Genomic DNA, 19,756 nt, shown 5'->3' on the forward strand with positions numbered 1-19,756 from the left:
TGCTAGATATTTTGGTAAAGAATTCGTTTGCAAAAAATGTTGGCCCAAAGAAAACAAAATGATTGGTGTAAAATTGGTAAAGATTGGAGAGATTCAAGATATAACCAGCAGGGGTTCTTACATTTCTTCTCCGTGCTGATTCAAGGATAGATCATGTTTTGGCAAAATCTCCAAATTGGCGTATGGTTTTATAACCCCCCAAAGAATCTGTCCAAAAGAGAGCTTTTTGGCCTTTCCCCAAGTTCCATGTTAATTTATCTCAATTCGTATCCCTGCAATCTAGCATAAAATTCCAACTCTGGGATCCTCTAGGAGGATTTCTAATCCTAAAGACACTAGAAGGGTCCTGATTTTTGATATTTTTGTTATTGACTATTCTAGCCCACTTGAGATGAGGATGTATAAACATCCTCTAGATGAGTGGTCCCCAGGGCTTCACTTTTCTTTTTAATGCTTTTAATCCCAAAACTCCCTCCTTAGGTCTGTAGACCTTGTCCCAAGCTAGGAATGGGAATTTCCTTTTTCCCTTCATTTCTTGCCAAAAGAAAGTCTTGAAAAATCTATTTCATACCTCCCTCCTTGATATTGGAAGGTTTCTACATGAAAGTTTAAAAATTTGGCATGATTGAGAGGAAAAATTTGAGCATTTTGCCATACCAGCCAAGGAGAGTCATTTCCCTTTCCAAGACGTGGTTCTCTTCTTAATCCTAGATATTAGTTCATCCCACAGTTTGGTTGACCTTATTCTTGTATCTAAGGGGCGCCTAGGGTATTTACAAGGAAGGTTCCCTTTTTTATAGTTGAAGATCTTACATATTTCTTGTTCTATCCTTTCATTAGTATTAAAAAAGATAATTTCCAATTTCTCTTCACCAGTTTCATGCCCAAAAGCTCTTGAGTAGCAGTCTAGAGCCTCCTTCTATGCTTTCGCCTCCTAAATATCACCCTGTCCATATAACATGGTGTGGTCCATAAATTGTGGTGAGTCGTAGGATCCATATTACTAGTGATGCATATGTCTTCCACTAGAACATGTTCACCTCCTTTCAAGAATACGTTTTTCAGAAGGCTTTTTAAAATTCGTATTATTTTTTTGGACCATTTATATATAGTACTTTTATAACCTTTTTGATAAATCGTTTTCGATTGTGTACAAATTCAGTCATGTGTAGGAAAGGTTTCATTTTATCCCTCTTTCTTTTGTATGATGGTTTGTGTTTGTTGGATATATTAAAAAATAGATCTTTTTGTTGGATAAAAAACTTAATTTTACTATATATTTCTCCAATGCATTTGGAATCCAAATCTTCTTTGAGTGCCTTGTCTATTTGCATACTTGTATTTTCAACTGAGACGATGTTTGTTACCATCTTCCTCTTACCTATCTTTTAGTCTTCCACTTATTCCTATTGGTGCTAGTGATAACGAACTTCAAGGCCCTCTTTACATAGGCGATGAACTCTATATGAATGAATATAAAGCTTCTCTTTGGTAATATGCAAATGGAATGTACAAATTATAATATACGTGAGGAATACGAGAATATTAAACTAGAAAATAAGCTTTTATGACCAATATGTTTTCTTTTTGGTTTGATCCTAAGTTACTGGGTATGCCTAGTCCCCTCCCTCCCCCCAACTTGTCAATCTGTGTACCCGCAAGGAAATTGAAGCATTTGGGGTGCATCTTGATAGTTCTCCACTTAGTAACCCTGGTTCATTGGAATGGCCTTCAAATCAATACCTGGTTTGGGTCCAATTTACCAAAAATTCGACCAGAGTTTGATTTTTGGCAACATGGTTTGAATTGGTCCCAAATAAAAATGAACTTGGGCGAATTGGTTACAAATAGGTCGAGTTTGTAGTGAATCACGTTGAATTGAGCCCCACAGATGACGTTTAAGTCATTTTTTGGGTCATATTTTATAATTTTATGAGTTCCTAAACCCTAAATTGTGAATGTAAATGACTTATGTTGGCTTCTAACACTCATTTGTGGTGTGCAAACAGGTTATTTTGTCTTGAGCAAGACCAAATAGGTTATTAATACATTTTTAATCCATTAGTTGAAACTTGAACTCGCTGTTAAGATTGATGAATCATGATTTAATTTTAATGTTTTGAATCATTGATGTTGAACTTGAAATATATGATGGTATGATCACAATTCATGATGGTATGATTACAAGTTTAAAGTTTATGCCTACGGTGTTTTTATTGTTTAAATGATTAAATCATATCATTGTATGATACTATGTGACATTCTAATTTTAACTTCTGCTTCTAGGCTTCATAAATAAATAAATAAATATATATATATATATTTTTTTTTAAATTTAAATTTTTAAATTTTTTATGATGTTTACATGTTTTGTACAAATGAGCCCAAACGAACCCAAACCCTTTTCCAAAGTTTTGCCGTACTAGCAAATTGGTTCTTCGAACTTGAACTGGTAACTAAGGGTCTCAAGTGTACTTGTGGGGGCATTCAAAGGTGCCGAGTGCAAAAAACTAACAATTTTAAACCTTTTTTTGGCATCCAAAACTTGAAATGCCCTCAAAGCATCAAATTCACCTAGTAAATATAACATTTTTTAATCTCTTCACAGTTCACACTCTCTTTTCTCATTTGGCATTTGGAAGAGCAGCTGGCTTTTTTCAAACGTGATCGATGGGGGAGTGCAAAGTGAGAACAGATAGCTTGCACAGAGGAGATTTAATCATCTAAGATAATTATTTTACCCTATTCTTTAGTCTTTTATAAATTCTATTTAAGAAGAAAAAGAGGTAAGCAAGGCCAGAGCTCTGCTGATATTGTTGAATTCATACAAGCTTTTAAGTTTCTCAAATATTTATTTAGCTGAATTCAACTTGGATATAATAGGCATAAGATGATCTTTTAGAAAATCAATCAATATATTTCTTTTCATAATGTTTTTCTTCCTCCATTGAGCTTTCTTAGCATCATCGGTTGGCTCACGAACATCCTCCTTCACATAGTTTTAGAAGATCATTTTCTTTTAGTAAAATCAGAACTCTGAATTTCCATGTTGTGAAATTCAATGCACCATCCAGCCTATCTTCAACCTTGAGTCCATTCACTATTTTTGAAACCTGAAAGAATCAAACTAGAAGAGAAGAAAATAATACTTCAAAGTTTGAATAAATCCGGTTATAGATCTTTCCTTAAACCTAGCTCTTATACCATGTTAAATTTTTGAACCAGAATAGCAGGAAAAATGAAGAGCAGATATCTTAAAAGCTTAAAACACTAGAACACCAGAGATACCCCGGGAATGTTGAAGATTAGTTTCGGGAGGCATCTGATCAATTAGTTATATATTACGCCAACTAAACAAGGTAATGCTTATCACTTACAAATGATACCATTAATGATATGTGCAATATCAAACAAGCATAATCAACTTTAAAGAAACTATGGTTATCATAAACAAAAGGGTGTGAGTCAACAGATGTGATGAATGGATGTGATCCATTCAATCGCACAAAGTATAAAACAATATTCATGTTGTTTTCATTAATCACAGGAGAAGAAACAAAGACATTCAGATCATTGGCTGAAGATAAGTATATCACAAAGGATATACACTTGAGGTCGCAGCATACATTATCATATCAGAGATTGCAGTATACATATTGAAGGTTATATATACGCATTACTAAAGATACATCACATTGCAGGGGATACATATAATACTGAAGTCGCAGTTTCATCATTACTCACAGAGGAGATATATAATACTGAAGTTACAGTGTATTCGTAAGATCACATAGGATACATAAAGTCACAGTCTTATATTATTGCAGAGAATAATTAAGATTGCATTATATATATTATCACAATGGATAAAGATCACAGCATACATATATTACCACATAGATAACTTATTCAGATTGAGATTGCAGAGGATATTCATATATTTTGCAGATCAATATATATATTGATCTTGACAAATTGTAATTAGACCTTGAACATTTTGATTATCATATCTAGAGATTCATTGCTGGGTTTCTCACCTTCAAGGTTGAAGGTTTTCCCAGGGTACCTTGGTGTATTTGTGTTAATTAGTTTAGAATTGTGCTTTCTTTGTTAAATCTGATAAAAAAATAGTATCAGAGCTGGCTTGAAAAAGATTGCGATCAGATTTATTTAGCTGCAAAGTTATTATTCATCTCTCATATCCAAGGTACATATCAAGTTACAAAAATGGTGTGTTCGGGCTCAAGGTCGAAGACAGACTTGAAGATGCCATGAACTCCACTTCATGGAAATTTAGAGTACTTATTGCACTTGAAGAAAATGACCTTTAGTTTGTGGAGGGAAATCCATCCGAACGAGATGATCATATATATAACTGTAGAGAATAACATATCCAGACTCAGATCGCAAAGGATATTTAATTTTATATATTTTGTAGATCGATATATATGTTGATCTTGACAAATTGTTATTAGACCTTGAACATTTTGATTATCATATTCAGAGATTCATTCCTGGGTTTTTCATCATCATGGCTGAAGATTTTCCCATGGTACCTTGGTGTATGTGTTAAATGGTTTAGAGTTGTGCTTTCTTTGTTAAATCTGAACAAAAAACAACAGGGAAAACTCTCCTTCTGGAAGGAAAAACCCAGCCACACCAAGAAAAAATACTTTATAAATAACATCAGAATTTCATTACAATTCTCACACAACTCTTAGACTGCTCACCTTAATGAATTCTACAGTTCCTTCTACTTGCAAAGATATAGACTCAGATCTTAATTTAAAACGAACTGAAACAGATTACTCACAGTAAAATAACACATCGATCACCTACAAAACACTAAAACTCCACACAACAGTATGCTCTATAGATAAAACCGATTCACTCATAGAAGACTGAATATCAGAACTACACCCTAAAACAAAATGCTAAATACATATCAATTGATATTGTTTAGAACAGGATATGACAGTTTTTCCCAATAGTCTTTAGAGACAAGTGAGTATATTCCTGTTACAAGAAACATGATGATTCCACTTCTAAACATGTTCACCTCTTCATTTGCACTGCCGTGAGGGAAAGAACTAGCAATTGAACCACAAAAAGAAGCTTTCCCAAAAATTGAATACCGCTACATAAGAATAAATGGGAGGTCATCATCTTGAACACATGAAAGACAAGCTGGAGTATCGTGACTCATCAAATAGGTAAATGACTCAATGAATATGACTCCAAATAAAATAAGATTCTTCATAGTCTAAGATAGTCTACCATAAGGAAGAAATTGATGTTGGTGGCAACAGAGAATATGCATCGCATTTACATAGCAAGCAGACCAAAGATCACCAACTGTACGCTGAATTATTCATCTCAGGTAAGGAAAATATCTCCAGCAGCTACAATCTTCAACATTAATTACTATTAGAAATTAGAATACTAAATAAGATTGTCAAATCAGCAAATGGAAGATTTCTATTATATCAAAAATATCATAAAGATGATTACAACGAGTAGCATGATATTAAAACAAGTACAAAATGTCAAAATGTAGCGAAGGGAGGTCTCTAATCATCCCTTAAGGCAAACTTCTCATCGCTGGAACTCAGTAAAGTGGGTATAAAAACATCAATTTGATTTGACGCGATTTCCCCATCAATTTCTTCTTTGTTTTTAAATTTGAAAGCGAGGGTCTGGGGGTGTCTATGTCCCTTTTGGGTTCTCAGGGCAGCACCCAGGACGTGCTCCTTGGTGTCCCGACAATGCAAGGATGATGGAAGTGTTGTGATGGGAGGTGCCTTGTCCTTGCTCCCTTTCCCTTGTCCTACGGATATCCCCGCCAGAGGAATATGGGAGTCTGGGGGGGTGCATCCTTGTGTAACACTGAATAAAAATAAAATTTAGTTAAGTTTAATGAATGGTCAACAGGCATGAAATGAAAAGAAGTGACAACCTCAAACATGCGATAAAAATGGGAGAGAAGGGAACCTCATTTGGAGGGTACATGAAAGAAGGAAGAAGGAAAGAAGCAAAAGGAATTAGGAAAGCATTGATGGAAGAGGACAGGAATGTGAAGATGATAAGGAAGTGAATTTTTCAAAGGTGCAGCAATGATGAAGGGTTGTGACCTTTTTGAAGGTTGGTAATTGTGAAATGTTGACTATTATTATGACAGGGTTTGAATTAGCAAACTAGAAGTATGGATGTTTTTGACTTAGAAATTTAATAGGGAAAAAGTTGAACAAATAAAAACATGTTGCTCTTCTGTCCAACATGGCCCAAAAATATATTCATTTTTTATTTTCTAAAACGAGAGCAGGGATGTGGGAGTAGTGCCCCCAATAGGGTCATGGTGCAGCACCCTTTGTGAGGTTTTGGAGGCAATGCCTCCATTGAGGTCTACGTACAGTGCCCTAGATGTGCTCCTCATGATTCAAGGTAGGGTTGAGTAAACGAACCATCACCACCAAGCCCAAATTAAAGCCTTTGACATCACACAAACCACCACGGTGTGTACCATTTTGCATAATTTCACCCCTGACCATTCTCCCAAAGTTCTCCATAGTACCCTTAGATTTTTTAAATTTTTTTTGCATTTTTATGTTTGATTTTCGATCAACTCCACTTGTTAGGATCCATCAATTTTATGAGCTTTGTTTTGACCTGCTTGTACTAGTACACCTTGAGTGGGCTAAGTGAAGGTTGTGGACTCCATAGAGGCAACATGAGTTTGTAACAAAAGCAGTTTATTGTATGGATAGCCAGTATGGAAGTTTATTAAGAAGATGAAAATAAAAAACCTCTGGATTTTAACAAGATGTTACTTACACACAAAATTGATGTCTCATCTGGCATTGTCCTAGAATCTTACCTTTACCTTTATTTTTGCAATTTCGCATAATTAATCTGATGGTCAATTATAGGTTTACAAAATAGCTCAGTATTTTCTTGAAGGCTACAAATAATTAAACGTCTATGTAGTCTGTTCTGGAATTACTTGATACAGAAACAACAAAGTGAATGAGAGTCCTGAAACTTCCCTCTAAAACTGGTAGAGAAAGTTCTTAATAAATGGGAGATGAAAAATATTTTTATAAACAATTCGTATGCACTTGTGTATATGTGACTTTTTATGCTATCTTATTGCTTTCTGCTTAACTTGGTATGGTGAGTTGTGTCTTGGGCATGAAAATCCTTGATAATTTTAGAATCAGTATGCTATTCATATCCATCAATGCTCCCTTCCTCATTTTCTTCTTGGGAACATACATGATACAGAAAACCAAAAACAACGTGGAAACTAGGAAGTAGAATGATGTGTCCTATTTAAACTAAAACTCAAATAAATTTTAAACCATAAATCTTTGGTTGAGACATTTATTGTTACAAACAATCTCTACATTCATAAAGGTCTCGTGAATAATTTATTTTTCTTGAAATTAGCTAGGCTTCATGATCTTCATTCTGCACACATGTATGATATATCTCAAGAGAAAAAGAGCACTTAGAATAATTTGTTATTTTTACTGATTTAATTAATCACATTTTTATGGTTACAACAGTCTGGATGAACTTAATCAGCTTTTGATGGACAAGAAAACATACAATTTGTTTCTGCATTCTTTGGAACCTGTGAGACATCTTGATTCTGTAAGTAGCATGACTAACTTTATATTTTAATCACTATTTACCTCAGTCATATTTACTGGATGTGCAATTAGTTTCTTACCTTAACCATGTCATCATGCCTTTAGTTGCGTGGAGAACTTATGAGAGGGCATGCAGACCTGGCAAGTAAGTTTTCTGCTTTACTCCTTGCTTACTTTGTGGTCAGTCTATAATCTCCTGCATTTGAAATGTTTCCTTGAATGATTTCCTTTTCTTTATTATATGTGTTTTATTTTATTTTCTGCAGGAAATAACCTTGCCAAGGATTCACAGATTGCAGAGCTCCGGAATCAGGTCAGAATCTAGATCTTCATGTTTTGCATTTTTTGATTCTGCTAGACATTATGTCTGTTTTTATTTTTTTACTTTGTTAAACCATTTTGATATTAGGTTCATTTCATCTTGATAATTGAAAGAGCTTCTGGTCATGTATATAGATTTTTGAATCAACATTGAGGATCACACTTACTGATCTATCATGAAGATGAAGAGAAGTACAAAAAGTTGCAGACCTAACTTCTCAAATAGAATGGGGAGAGAAGTACATAAAAATAGAAGAAGAAACAAGACAAGGCAAGATAGGAATACCTTTTGAAGATAAAAACTCCATATACAATTCCAATCACACCAATACAAAGGGGATGCGCAAACCAGTTTTCCTTATGGTTTGCTTGGGCACTGACAACACATAAATCACAAGGTTTGACTCTTTCAAAAACCACAGTCGACATAAGACAAAAAAAAAAGGAATAGAGAAAGACAAAATGAAATGATAGGATTGTCATCTATTGTTATATTTTATGCAAATTCCTTGCAAGTACCAAGAATATTGCTACCATTTACATATGATCACTATGAAGAAAGTGAAAAAAATGAAAACTACATTCTAGCTGCAAAGCTTAGGAAGAGAGATTTTTGGAAGATAAGTAAATAGATGCTATCAAAATGGAAGAGCTGAGGAAGAGAGATTTTATTAAAATATAAGTAAATGGTACCTATGAGTATGGAAATACGCTTCCATTGTACAACTAGCTTTGTATGAAGGCAGGAAAAGTGATATATAGATCATACACTTTGTTTTGGTATCCTTCATTGATGAAGTAAACTTGTTTGAACTGAACTTCTGTTAATGCTGGTTTAATGGAACATTGGTGATATGTGTTGTAAACCTATGTGTGAAATATAGAGCCTCTAATTCCTCAAAAGAGATGTGTAGGCAGAGTCATTTCAAATGAATCCTCGAGGCACATGTCTGGATCTAGGGAATTGTCAGGATAAGGGAGCTTCTCCTATATAGTGCATGATTGGAAGCAGTAGTTCAAAGCAAAGCAATGCCATTTTGAGCGAACCCTTGAGACATAGGTCTGGGTGTAGGGATTTGTGAAGATATAGGGAATTTTTCCTATATTGTGCATGATTGCAAGTAGTGGTACAAAATTGTGCCCATTGTTAGGCTTGTTAAGGTTCAAGGCTAGCACTTCTAAATTGAAATAAATAAATATATGAGTCATTGGCGACACAATTATTTGCATTTTAAAACTATGTCATATCAACTACCAATACATATCTTACATAAGCTTATTTCTCTTTATTAGTTGAACAAAAATGATTGACTCATTAAATAATAAACTGGTATCAGCTATCGGGCATTGGATTAAAATTTACTTGCCGTAACTGCAAATGCTACTAGTATACATCTTAGATAAAACTACATGAGAGATGCCAAGATATATCATTCTTGAGGTGCCTAATTTTGATCAGCTTTATGATATAAATGTGATAGCTACCTTGAGAATGATCTCTCTCGATATGTTTTACATAGACTTGTTTAAGATAGGTATGCTAGTAATAATAACAGTATCATAATAGTGAACTTATAAAAAGTAATATTGCTAATAAAATTATTATTATTAGTTGTAATAGTAGTATAAGTATTATTATTAATTAGCAATTTATTAGTAGTATTAACTAGCATAGATATATAAGTCTATTTGGAAAAGACGAAGAGATATAAGTCTCAAGCTAGAAAGAATTATTTTATTTTACATTAGAACTATTTTTTCTTACATACATGGAGGCCAATTTTAAAATTTTACCTACATTGTTTTCTTTATTTTTATTTGAAGTGCCTTTTTTTGGTAATTACTTTTGCATGCAACTTTTAATTTTATTTCCATTCATAATTATTGATGTATTTCTTTGAAAGATTACTAAATATCATATTAATGTCACTTTTTAATAGTTTGCAGTTGGCTATATTTTAATTTTATGGTTTTACTTATTTATTGAAACATTATATGCCGGTTATATTTTGATTTTAATGCATATGTAATGATATAAGACTCTTTGGTGCCATTATATCCTGCCTCTTGACATAAAGAAATATTATGTCTATTATTAACACATCTTAAACATAGAAGCAAAATTGACATTAAATAGCTATCCACTTCAAATCCTTTATTTATTTTTATTTTTTCTTAATAAGAGTCATGCCCAATGAGTTTTTCAAAATTTTGCATGATTACCTTCAATTTTGATATATATATGTGTGTGTGTGTGTGTGTGTGTGTGTGTATGTGTGTGTGTGTGTGTGTATATGTGTGTGTCTATATATATGTATGTATATGCATATGTCCATAACGAAAGAATTAAATTTAGGCTACCCCATAGCACCAAGTTGTAAAGAACTTAGTGTATGTGCATTCCTACTTGTGCCTCCTTTCATAGACAAAAACAACATGACTACAAAGAAGGGGGCATGAGGGTATGGGATATAATGTTAGTGTGTATTGATTGGGATGCTTCCACTGTTTACCGCATAAGTTAATTAAGAATTGCACACAGATAATGAATATGAACATGAACAGCAGAACTCCTTTTATTATATTTGCATATGCTAGACATTACATTATGCTTCATAAGATGAATGATGATTTACAATGATCCCAGACGGGATATAAATACTATCCGCTGAACCTTCTCGAAGGGGTCCGTCGGCCACAAATATTATGTCTGCTGCAAGCTATTTACCCATCGGCTATAGAAACACCGACGACAATCACTCCGTTGGCTACAGAAACACCGACGACAATCCCGTCGGCTGACACAATCCCCCCCAAAAAGAAAAGTCGTCTCCTGACGACTAACAAAATTAGGAGACAACTTACAGACAACACAAGAAATACTAGAGAAAAGGAGGAGGCGTCCCAGAAGAGTGCTGCTGGTGACGCAACTCATACACCTGCTCTGTCCTGATGCGCAGATCTATCTGAATCTGAGAATTAACCTCCATGGCCTCCTTCCGAAGAAGCGCGGCATCCATAGCCTGCCTCCTAGCTAACTGCAACTCGTGCTCAGCCACATCCTTATCCCAGACAGCCGCTTCAGCATCTTGCCTAGCCACGTCCCTGTCCTGCACTACAATTGCCATATCCCTCAATAGTGCTGCCCGCTCCGATGCCCATGCTGCCTGCTGGTCGGCCAAGTCCGCGGCTAACTTTTCTCGTGCCTCCCTCTCAACCGCCAGAGATCTCTGAGATGCAATACTGTCCGCCTCCGCGCGCCACCGAGCATAGTAAACCTCCTTGTACAATCCCACAATCTCCTGTGCCAGCCTCATCAACGAAGTGTCACTCGGTCCCAACTCCGGTTCAGTGGCCCAATCTGCCAACATCTCTGGTGTCTCAACTGCCGGCCAACCTCCATCCACAAAACAAGTCTGAAATCGTTGAGGACAAACCCTCCAAATATATGCTTGGATCAAATGCCACTCCCTCCGCCGAATCAGAGCCTGGATTGCCACATCGTGTCCTTTCTTCAAAGCATACTTCATAGTCCTGAGGTAGTCCCTGCACCTGTCCTCATCCGATCCGTAATCCTCCTTGGCGAAGTCCTCCAATGACCGTTCCGCATCACTATTGTCCTCCTCATCAGCGGGAGCCATGCCCATATCCGGTGCCGCCTCCTCTGCTGTCGGCGCAACCACGACATGTGGCATTCCCTCCTTCTGAGACTGAGGCTCTGGTACTACCGGTGATGTTCCTGAACGCCTCGGAGACTGGATGGACGGACCCCTCTTGGCAAGAGTAAGTCGGAACTGCTGCCTCAAAAACATACTAGCTCTATCCATCACCTCCGGTCGCTCTGACTGTCCCGGCTCCATGTTCTCTTCCTGTATTGGCTACGGTACTAGCTGGGCTAACTCGACTGGCTCTGGCTGGGCTAACTCGGCTGTCTCAATCTCTGCTAATAAGGATGATGAAACCGTGACAACTGCATCACAATCCATGACATCCAAACGAACTTGAGGCTCAGGCTCCGGCGGTGGCAACTGTTCTCTGTGAGACTGCAACGGTAACGACATCTGCTTGTGAAACTTGCTCCGCTGGTACAACTGGAATCACCTCCGCTACAACCGTCAGCAATATCTCGGCGACTGTCCGTGGGACAACATCTGTCGCTGTCTGTGGGACAACTTCTGCCACCGTCGGAGGGGTCATCACGACTGGGGTATGGCGCTGGCCAAACGAGGGAATGACTAACGTGCAGGTAGTCAAGTGCCCGGAAGTTAACAGCTGAGGAGGGGTAAAGAATGTGGACCCAGTACTGGCTGCCTCACTGCCAACTTCTGCCAAAGTGCTCTCCTCCTCTTCCACGGACTTAGCCCCGTCATTTTTCGAAGTGTCCTCCCGTCCGCTATCTGTATCTCCGGAAGTGTCCAGTCCTCGGAGTACTCTCTTCTGGCCCGCTGCTGTTCCACCTGTATCCAAATGGCGCCAATAGAATATGGGAGGCTCCCCGTCCGCCAACTTGCCCCTCGGAGGAGCCTCAAAATCATCGAGTGGTATCTGGCTAGTTGCAGCCTCCAGGAACAGCCCAATGGCATGGTGCGGCATAAAAAATGTTCGGTGCTAAAGCATCATGAATTCCTCCATCCTGTCAGCAAGCAATGAGGCCCAATCATATACCATACCCTGCATGATGCCATTCATGAATACCACTTGGGGCAACGCTATATCTGAAGCTCGAGTGGCACCTATCAACCTGCTCTTGATGACGTCCATGATGCACCGCCAGTGACCTTCTCGAATAAAGTCCCTGCGAAGCCCTTTGCACTTTGACCCCTGAACCGTTGCGTCCCTCTCCATGGGTGTAAGATCCTGGTATACTAGATCTATCCAATGCTCCTTCCGTTCCCGTGAGAGTTTGTGGTTCTTGATCTCCACTTTCTTACCATCGGGGCCAGGGATGCCGAAAACCCTAGTGAAATCCCTAGGTTTAAAAGAATGTTTTCTGCATAGGTTAATTAAGAATTGCACACAGATAATGAACACGAACACGAACAACATAACTCCTTTTATTATATTCGCATATGCCAGACATTACATTATGCTTCATAAGATGAATGATGATTTACAATGATCCCAGACGGGATATAAATACTATCTGCCGAACCTTCCCGAAGGGGTTCGTCAGCCACAAATATTATGTCCGCTACAAACTATTTACCTGTCGGCTAGAGAAACACCGACGACAATCACTCCGTCGGCTAGAGAAACATCGACGACAATCCCGTTAGCTGATATCCACTTTTCAAAATCTTACTTTGGAGGAGCTAACTAGAAAACACATTTTTAGTGTGAACAATAGAGACACTGCTTGTGGTTCTTCAAATCTTCCTATGTCCATGATGATGATGATGTTTGGAAGATCCTTTTGCCATTTGAAACTTGATTGTTGAGCTTGACATTATTAATTTGAAACTGAATATTTTATAATTTTACATTGATAATAAATATAAATTATATGTTTTCTCACGTGCCTTCGTATTTATTGGTCTTTTTTTTAAAACAGGGTGTGATTGTAACATTATTTATTTGGGCAAAGTCTATACAGCCATGAATGGTAATTCCCAAATGATTTTTATTGCAGTAATATTAAAATATTTGATAGGTCAACATTGACAGATGGGAGCGAATTCATACATTAGCCATTTGACATGTTCACATTGCATTGTGAATGCTCGATTTAAGATAACGAGTGTCCATAAGTGTAGCCATCAATGTTTCATGATGGCTGGATAGACATTACCATCTTCAAAATGGCACACAACTATCTAATGACAAAGAAGCACAGATGACCCTCCCCAAATGATGTGCCATCATTAGGATCTATAGTCCTCTAGTATAACTCTGTTCGAAGCAGCAAGAGTCATTGATTATGTTCGATTTATTGGAACATTGTAGTTTGCAGTTTGACTTTGATTTTTTGCAATTAGTAGTTTGTAGTTATGCTCTATGCACTATGCATATAAATGAAATAACCTATATTCCAAAGTTCATGGGGTATAATCTGCTTTTTATTCGCTCTCTACTTATTTATGCAATTAAAATACCTTCAAATTTGAAAAACAACAGTTTTTTCGTTTCTTTATAGTTCATTGTTTTAATAGATTTTTACCTTTTGGTTAGCTGATTTATTCATGGGAATGATTTTCTACAATTTATTGTCCTGCTGAGAAAATCAGCTGCAAGTCGATACCTAGTTCAAATTATATCATAACTTAACAAATTTGGAAAATTGAACAAGGTTTTCATAACTCTTGATTCTAGGAAGGATCATATCAATATGTTTAGAACGATAAAATAGCATGTCACTTGGGAGGCTGAGGCTGTCATTTGTAGATTCTTCATGATTTGTAATGTTCCTTTTTTGGGGACATTAGAAAATTTAATGACAACTTCATAAAGTATTAAAATGACTTATTTGGAGTATAAAGAAAATTAATAAAGTCATTTTAATTTCAAAACGGGATCAAAGGGACAAAAATAAAGGAAATGAAGAGACAAGCAGTTGGAAAATGAAGGGTCATAGGGATGCTCTTAAAAAGAACATAGAGAAACACATTTTGCATTATGTTTGGTTTAATGTTTGTTTCTTCTCTTGGAGAATTTTGGAACCTTTGGCTTCAGCAGGTTTGAGGAGGGAAATCCTCAAGCTTGGAGCCAGTGGACAAAAACTCATTGTCTATTGGCGATATCACTCAGGTGTCTTACTTTTGCTTCAGATTCTAATTTACAGTTATCCAATCTGACTGTTAAGTTCTGTAACTATGATTGGATTTTGATTTTTGCTTTACTGAAGATTTGAAGGCAATATTCATTTCTCATTTTAGAATCTCAATTACAGTTTTGATGTTTTATAAATTTCTGTACAATGTGCTGGATAAATTGAAAACAATTGCATGCAAATTATTTGTTTAATTGTCTGTGAATCATTTGGTTTAAAATTTTGGAGAAAACATCCTAGGAGGATATTATAGTGGTATTAGAGCAAGTTTTACCTGCCAGTTTGTGAAGTTTCATGATTAGGACCTTTTTAGTTTCGTATTTTTCATTTGATTTGTGGAAAACAAAGAAATATTTATTTCTGATGTTTGATATATGTTTGGCTTGAGAAGTAAAGCAAAAGATCAATATTTATCACCATGCTAAAGCATAATTCTGGGTGTGCTTCTTACGAGTAAGTCACAGGTCGGAGCTGTTTTTTGATATTCATTTTATGTGTCAGGATTTATCAACACAAATGGAAGGTTGGACTAATGTTTGAAAGTCAAATATGGGTGGCTTGATTAAGGTTGAATTATCGTTTGGCAAATTGATATAGTTTTATGGCTGCTACTATCGGACATTGCACTATATATTTATCTGGTTGCTTTGTTTTGGGAAATAATAGTGTTGTGTGAGCAATTATTTTGATATTTACTAAAGTTTCAGATTTCAGGAGAATAAAATAAAATAAAGTCTCCCAAGAGTCCCGATAAATGCTCCTGTGTTTCCCTGTGTAGTCCAGTGATTGACTTTTGTAATGTTCTGAATATATTAAATTCCAAAATATGTCGGGCTATACTTTGCCACGACTTGGAAATAATACTCAGCGGGTTAATTTTGTATAGATGGTGTGAGTACTATTAACGAGGCTTGTTCCTGTGGTTGAATTAACAGTTTCATAGTTAGCGTTTCTAATGGCCATACCTTTGCTTCTGTTGCCTGAGAAAGTTCTGCCTCTTATGCCTAGTGGTTAAAGTAGTAAAAACATTTGCACAAAACTAGTAGTAGAACAAGAAGATAAAGGTGCATGTAAGCAGCCTCCAGCAAATGCCAATATCAACAGTTGTTATAACCATGAAGTGATGCGACATCTTCAATTATGTTGATGACTGCATGATGCTCTGATTTTAGAGAGTTGCATCTTGTAAGCTGGCTACAGATCATTGGTTTCTTGGGAAGGGTTGCTCCCATGCAATTATAACTGCAAATTGGGATGACTCCCTTGGTTGAAACATTTCCGGAATACTTGTTCACTAAGCCAGCACTTAGGGTTTAGCTTGACTGTTAATTCAAATATTTTTGCAGTCATTTCATTTTTGATCGGTCAGTTCATTACTGAAAGAGGCAGTTCGAGTCAAGCCAAGGAGGAAGTTTGCTTTGTTCTTATTTTGGTGTTGAATCTTAATTTGTCTTCAGCAACTGGGAGTCATTAAAATCAGTTAATGCATGAATGTTGAAGGAATTGATCTCAATACACAGGAGGTTTGATTGGCTCAAATTATAATATACTGGTCTATATAAACTATAAATATTAATGCTTTTCCTGGTAACATGTATACTTTTAAGCAGTGACTATTGTGTATCATAGATTTCTGTAGTAGTGTTTTAGATGGAAAGCTTCATATCACTTCCATTTAATAAGCTGTTGATTTCCAAAATTGGAACTCATGTAGTGCAATGACATGTATGATAATTTTTCGATCAGATGTGATGAGTGGAAGTACAAATTTGAGCATAGAATCTACTTGGGATATTGTAGTGCATACACTGAGAAAACTAGAGAGCAGGCCAACTGTCTGTTTAATGCCTGGGGACAAAATTAAGGCGAATTGGGTAGAAATTGGGGCAGGAACAGCTCTAGCATCTTACAATTTGGGAAAGAGTGAAACAGGGCAGATTCATGATTGAATTCCTAGATTTTTAAAAATGGCATCAAATGACATATTGGAGTTGGCCAAAGTACTCTGAGATGCACAGAAATTGGGTTCGAATCACAAATAAGGGAAAAAATTCTCATCACTTTGACCCAATTGGAAGGATGTTTGACCATTTTATAGAGCAATCACCATCACCCCCTATTTGTTGCAAATTGTTCTTGCTTCTACACTGACTATGTTGAAGCAACGCATGTGGCTGACACATTCAGATGGCGAGATAAGGCTATGGGTTACTTCTTGTTTGATGGAGGTCAGAAGAATCTTAGCACCTTGTTGGTTCCTGATTTGACAGGGTTTACACTAACAAATTAGCTACCAGTTTGCTTCAACAAATCTTAAGGAGAAGCCAACTCCAAATATATATTCTTAAGAGGACTAGATCAACTGACAAGGATAAAGAAATCCTTCTGCACTTTAGTTTATGCAAGACCAAGGTGGGTATACCTAGATTCACGATATAATTCCATTGATACACTCAAATCTGCATCTAATTAAGAAGATATCTCATATAATGCATCAACATGAAGAGATACTAGATGAAGGCTAATCACCCATTGAACATCAATCTTAACATGGACCATGAGATAGGGGCAGGACAACAATATACAACAAGTTAAAGGTAAATTTGAACTTATATCAATATTGTAGCAAGATAACATGAACTTGAAACAGCAAATGACTTGTGAAACTCTCAAAGCTGAGATCAACACCTTATCTCCATTGGGGACCCGAGTCTTGAGAAATACAACATTGTACATCAAAGCATCAACTAATAGCAAATGATCTACAAGATGTTGCCTTACAACATTCTTTAACTGTAGTTTCAACTCACCCTACTTATCATAATCTATGCACAAATCTAACCGATCTGTAGTTTCTATCAGGCATTTAATTGACTCCTTGAATCAAAGCACAAACAGAAAACCATATAGATTATAACAAGACACCAAATGACACAAATCTTTGATTTATTCATTTGAAACTTGGTCAAGAAGCACACTAGAGAGATCTGAACCAAAACTTTATATTCATTAAACTCTTGGCTACCTTTGATATACAACTCAAAAAACTCAAAGACCTATTGGAAACTCAACAGAAATCCATTAAATTGCTCACTGATAACTCAACAAATGCTGCTCAACACACTTTAACTCTTGCTGGCTGGAATCACAGAAGATGGAACCCCAAAAGTTACCAACATCTGAAACCCCAAGAAAAGAGAAAAGAAGAAAATATAAAGGAGAATGAAGCTTGGATCTGCTCAGGTGATGCCTTTTTTCACACTTCAATCTTCTCCACCTTGCAAAAAACTCCCTTCTCTTATCTCTCGGTAAGTCCGATCAAAGCTGGGAAATTGGAAATCTGGTTGAAAGAGGAAAATGACCGTTTACGAACAACAAGACTATGGGAAATGGGCGTAGAGATCATCCTGGATATTGACTTTTATTATCATTATGATTTAAATCAAAATGATATACTCAAAAGTAAAAGAGCAAAAATATGCAGCAAGTTGGGTCCCAGGTGGACCCGGCTAAAAAAACTCGACCTTGATCACCTATACTCTGAAACAATCCTCTATGAATCCCCTTTTTTTACCAATTGGATCAAAATGAACAACAATTGATCACTGAAAACCATAAACCGTTCATGCAAACTGCCATATTGAATGAGAATGCACTGTTGATAGACCCAAAAAATTAATCAGAACATATTACTGGGACCTGCAACTTAGCAGGCAGATTCTCTCATTCACAAGCATTGATCCTGCCAAAGGGGAACTTATGACAATATTCAGGGTGAAAAAAATTAATCTCTGAAGCTGTTTGCTTCGTTTTGTCCTGTCATCAGTTATGTTAGGAAATAAGAATCTGCATTTCATATTGATCTGATAAAAATACCAGATGACCTCCCAGGGGCATGAAGCTTAACACAATAACACATGAAGGTACCACTAGTATGGATTGATGATTAGGGTTTCAGGTACATAATATCTCTTCTTCATAATGGCTACCCACATATACATTACTGACAAATGCAGAAATCCTAAATATATTGTATCTGGAGTCAGCCTTGGAAACATGTCAAATGAACACCTAAAGGTCTGCAAGCTGGGGCATAGCATCTCTCTGATATAGAGAAAACAGGGCAATAAGTGGGAGCTCATGAAAATCACATGATCAAATTTTGAAGGCTGCCAAAGTGGGCCACTCATAATTGTTGCACTTGACAATCAGGGAAATCAGAATAAATCTGATTTGGAAATGGCCTAGCGAATAGGGCAAATGGATTGATTTGGATCTGAAAATGGACATGGAAACTTTGTGAAGTCTAGAATACAGGGGTACAACTGGTTTTCACTCATCAATCATAGGTCATGAAATTGAGGACCTCAATGTAGGCAACTTGGAATTTAGGATAAAGTGCAAACTGCAGATATGAATAAAACACCTTGAACTAGGCAGATGCAAAACCTATCAAAACAGACTGTGGGGGCCTCAAATTGGAAACATATGCTATTTGATGCACAATGAGCACATCCCCAAGCCAGTAGGCCATGACACCTAACGGGACTCAAAGTATTTGATTGCAAAGTAGGTTTGTTCAAATAGTTTAATACTTTCAGCAAAATTGCAGATTGAGACTAGCTAGAAATGACACTTCACAAAATGACTTCAATCTTCAACCTAGGGATATACAATGCATATGTGGGCTGAAAGAAGGGCGGGGAACACACATTTCTCTTTGTATAGCATGAAATTCATGTGGGGCACCAATGCTCAAAAGCTTAAGTAGTGGTACCTTTAGCAAGATTTCAACATGGTACTCTCAAGGAATTCGATTGGTCTAACACACCTTGAGAACCTTATGAAGAAGACATAATGAAGGAGGTACTTCAATTAATTGTTGATAGCTTCCAATATTATGGAAACGTCAAAAGTCATCATTTCTTTGGAAGGATTATCATTCCAAAATCATTTGCAGAAATTGGATTGTGTAATCTTATGCTTGACATGGGATTGCATGACTTAATATATATAC

The 19,756-nt window shown here is 36.6% G+C and overlaps 1 protein-coding gene across 4 annotated transcripts in view; it reads left to right on the forward strand.

The window, feature by feature from the left end:
• LOC149556280 (vacuolar protein-sorting-associated protein 37 homolog 1-like) overlaps nt 1-19,756 on the forward strand; it is a 99,377-nt gene that overhangs the window by 48,258 nt on the left and 31,363 nt on the right. For all 4 annotated transcript variants that reach the window (XM_089830491.1, XM_089830494.1, XM_089830495.1 and 1 more), the window contains 3 exons: nt 7,566-7,653; nt 7,758-7,797; nt 7,919-7,965. In XM_089830491.1, coding sequence (XP_089686617.1) covers nt 7,566-7,653; nt 7,758-7,797; nt 7,919-7,965 — 175 coding nt within the window. The remainder of the gene's footprint in view (nt 1-7,565; nt 7,654-7,757; nt 7,798-7,918; nt 7,966-19,756) is intronic.

The sequence above is a fragment of the Cupressus sempervirens genome, chromosome 5 (assembly GCF_028749045.1).
Source record: "Cupressus sempervirens isolate cs-2001-9-10 chromosome 5, ASM2874904v1, whole genome shotgun sequence".
NCBI classification, from domain to species: Eukaryota; Viridiplantae; Streptophyta; class Pinopsida; order Cupressales; family Cupressaceae; genus Cupressus; species Cupressus sempervirens.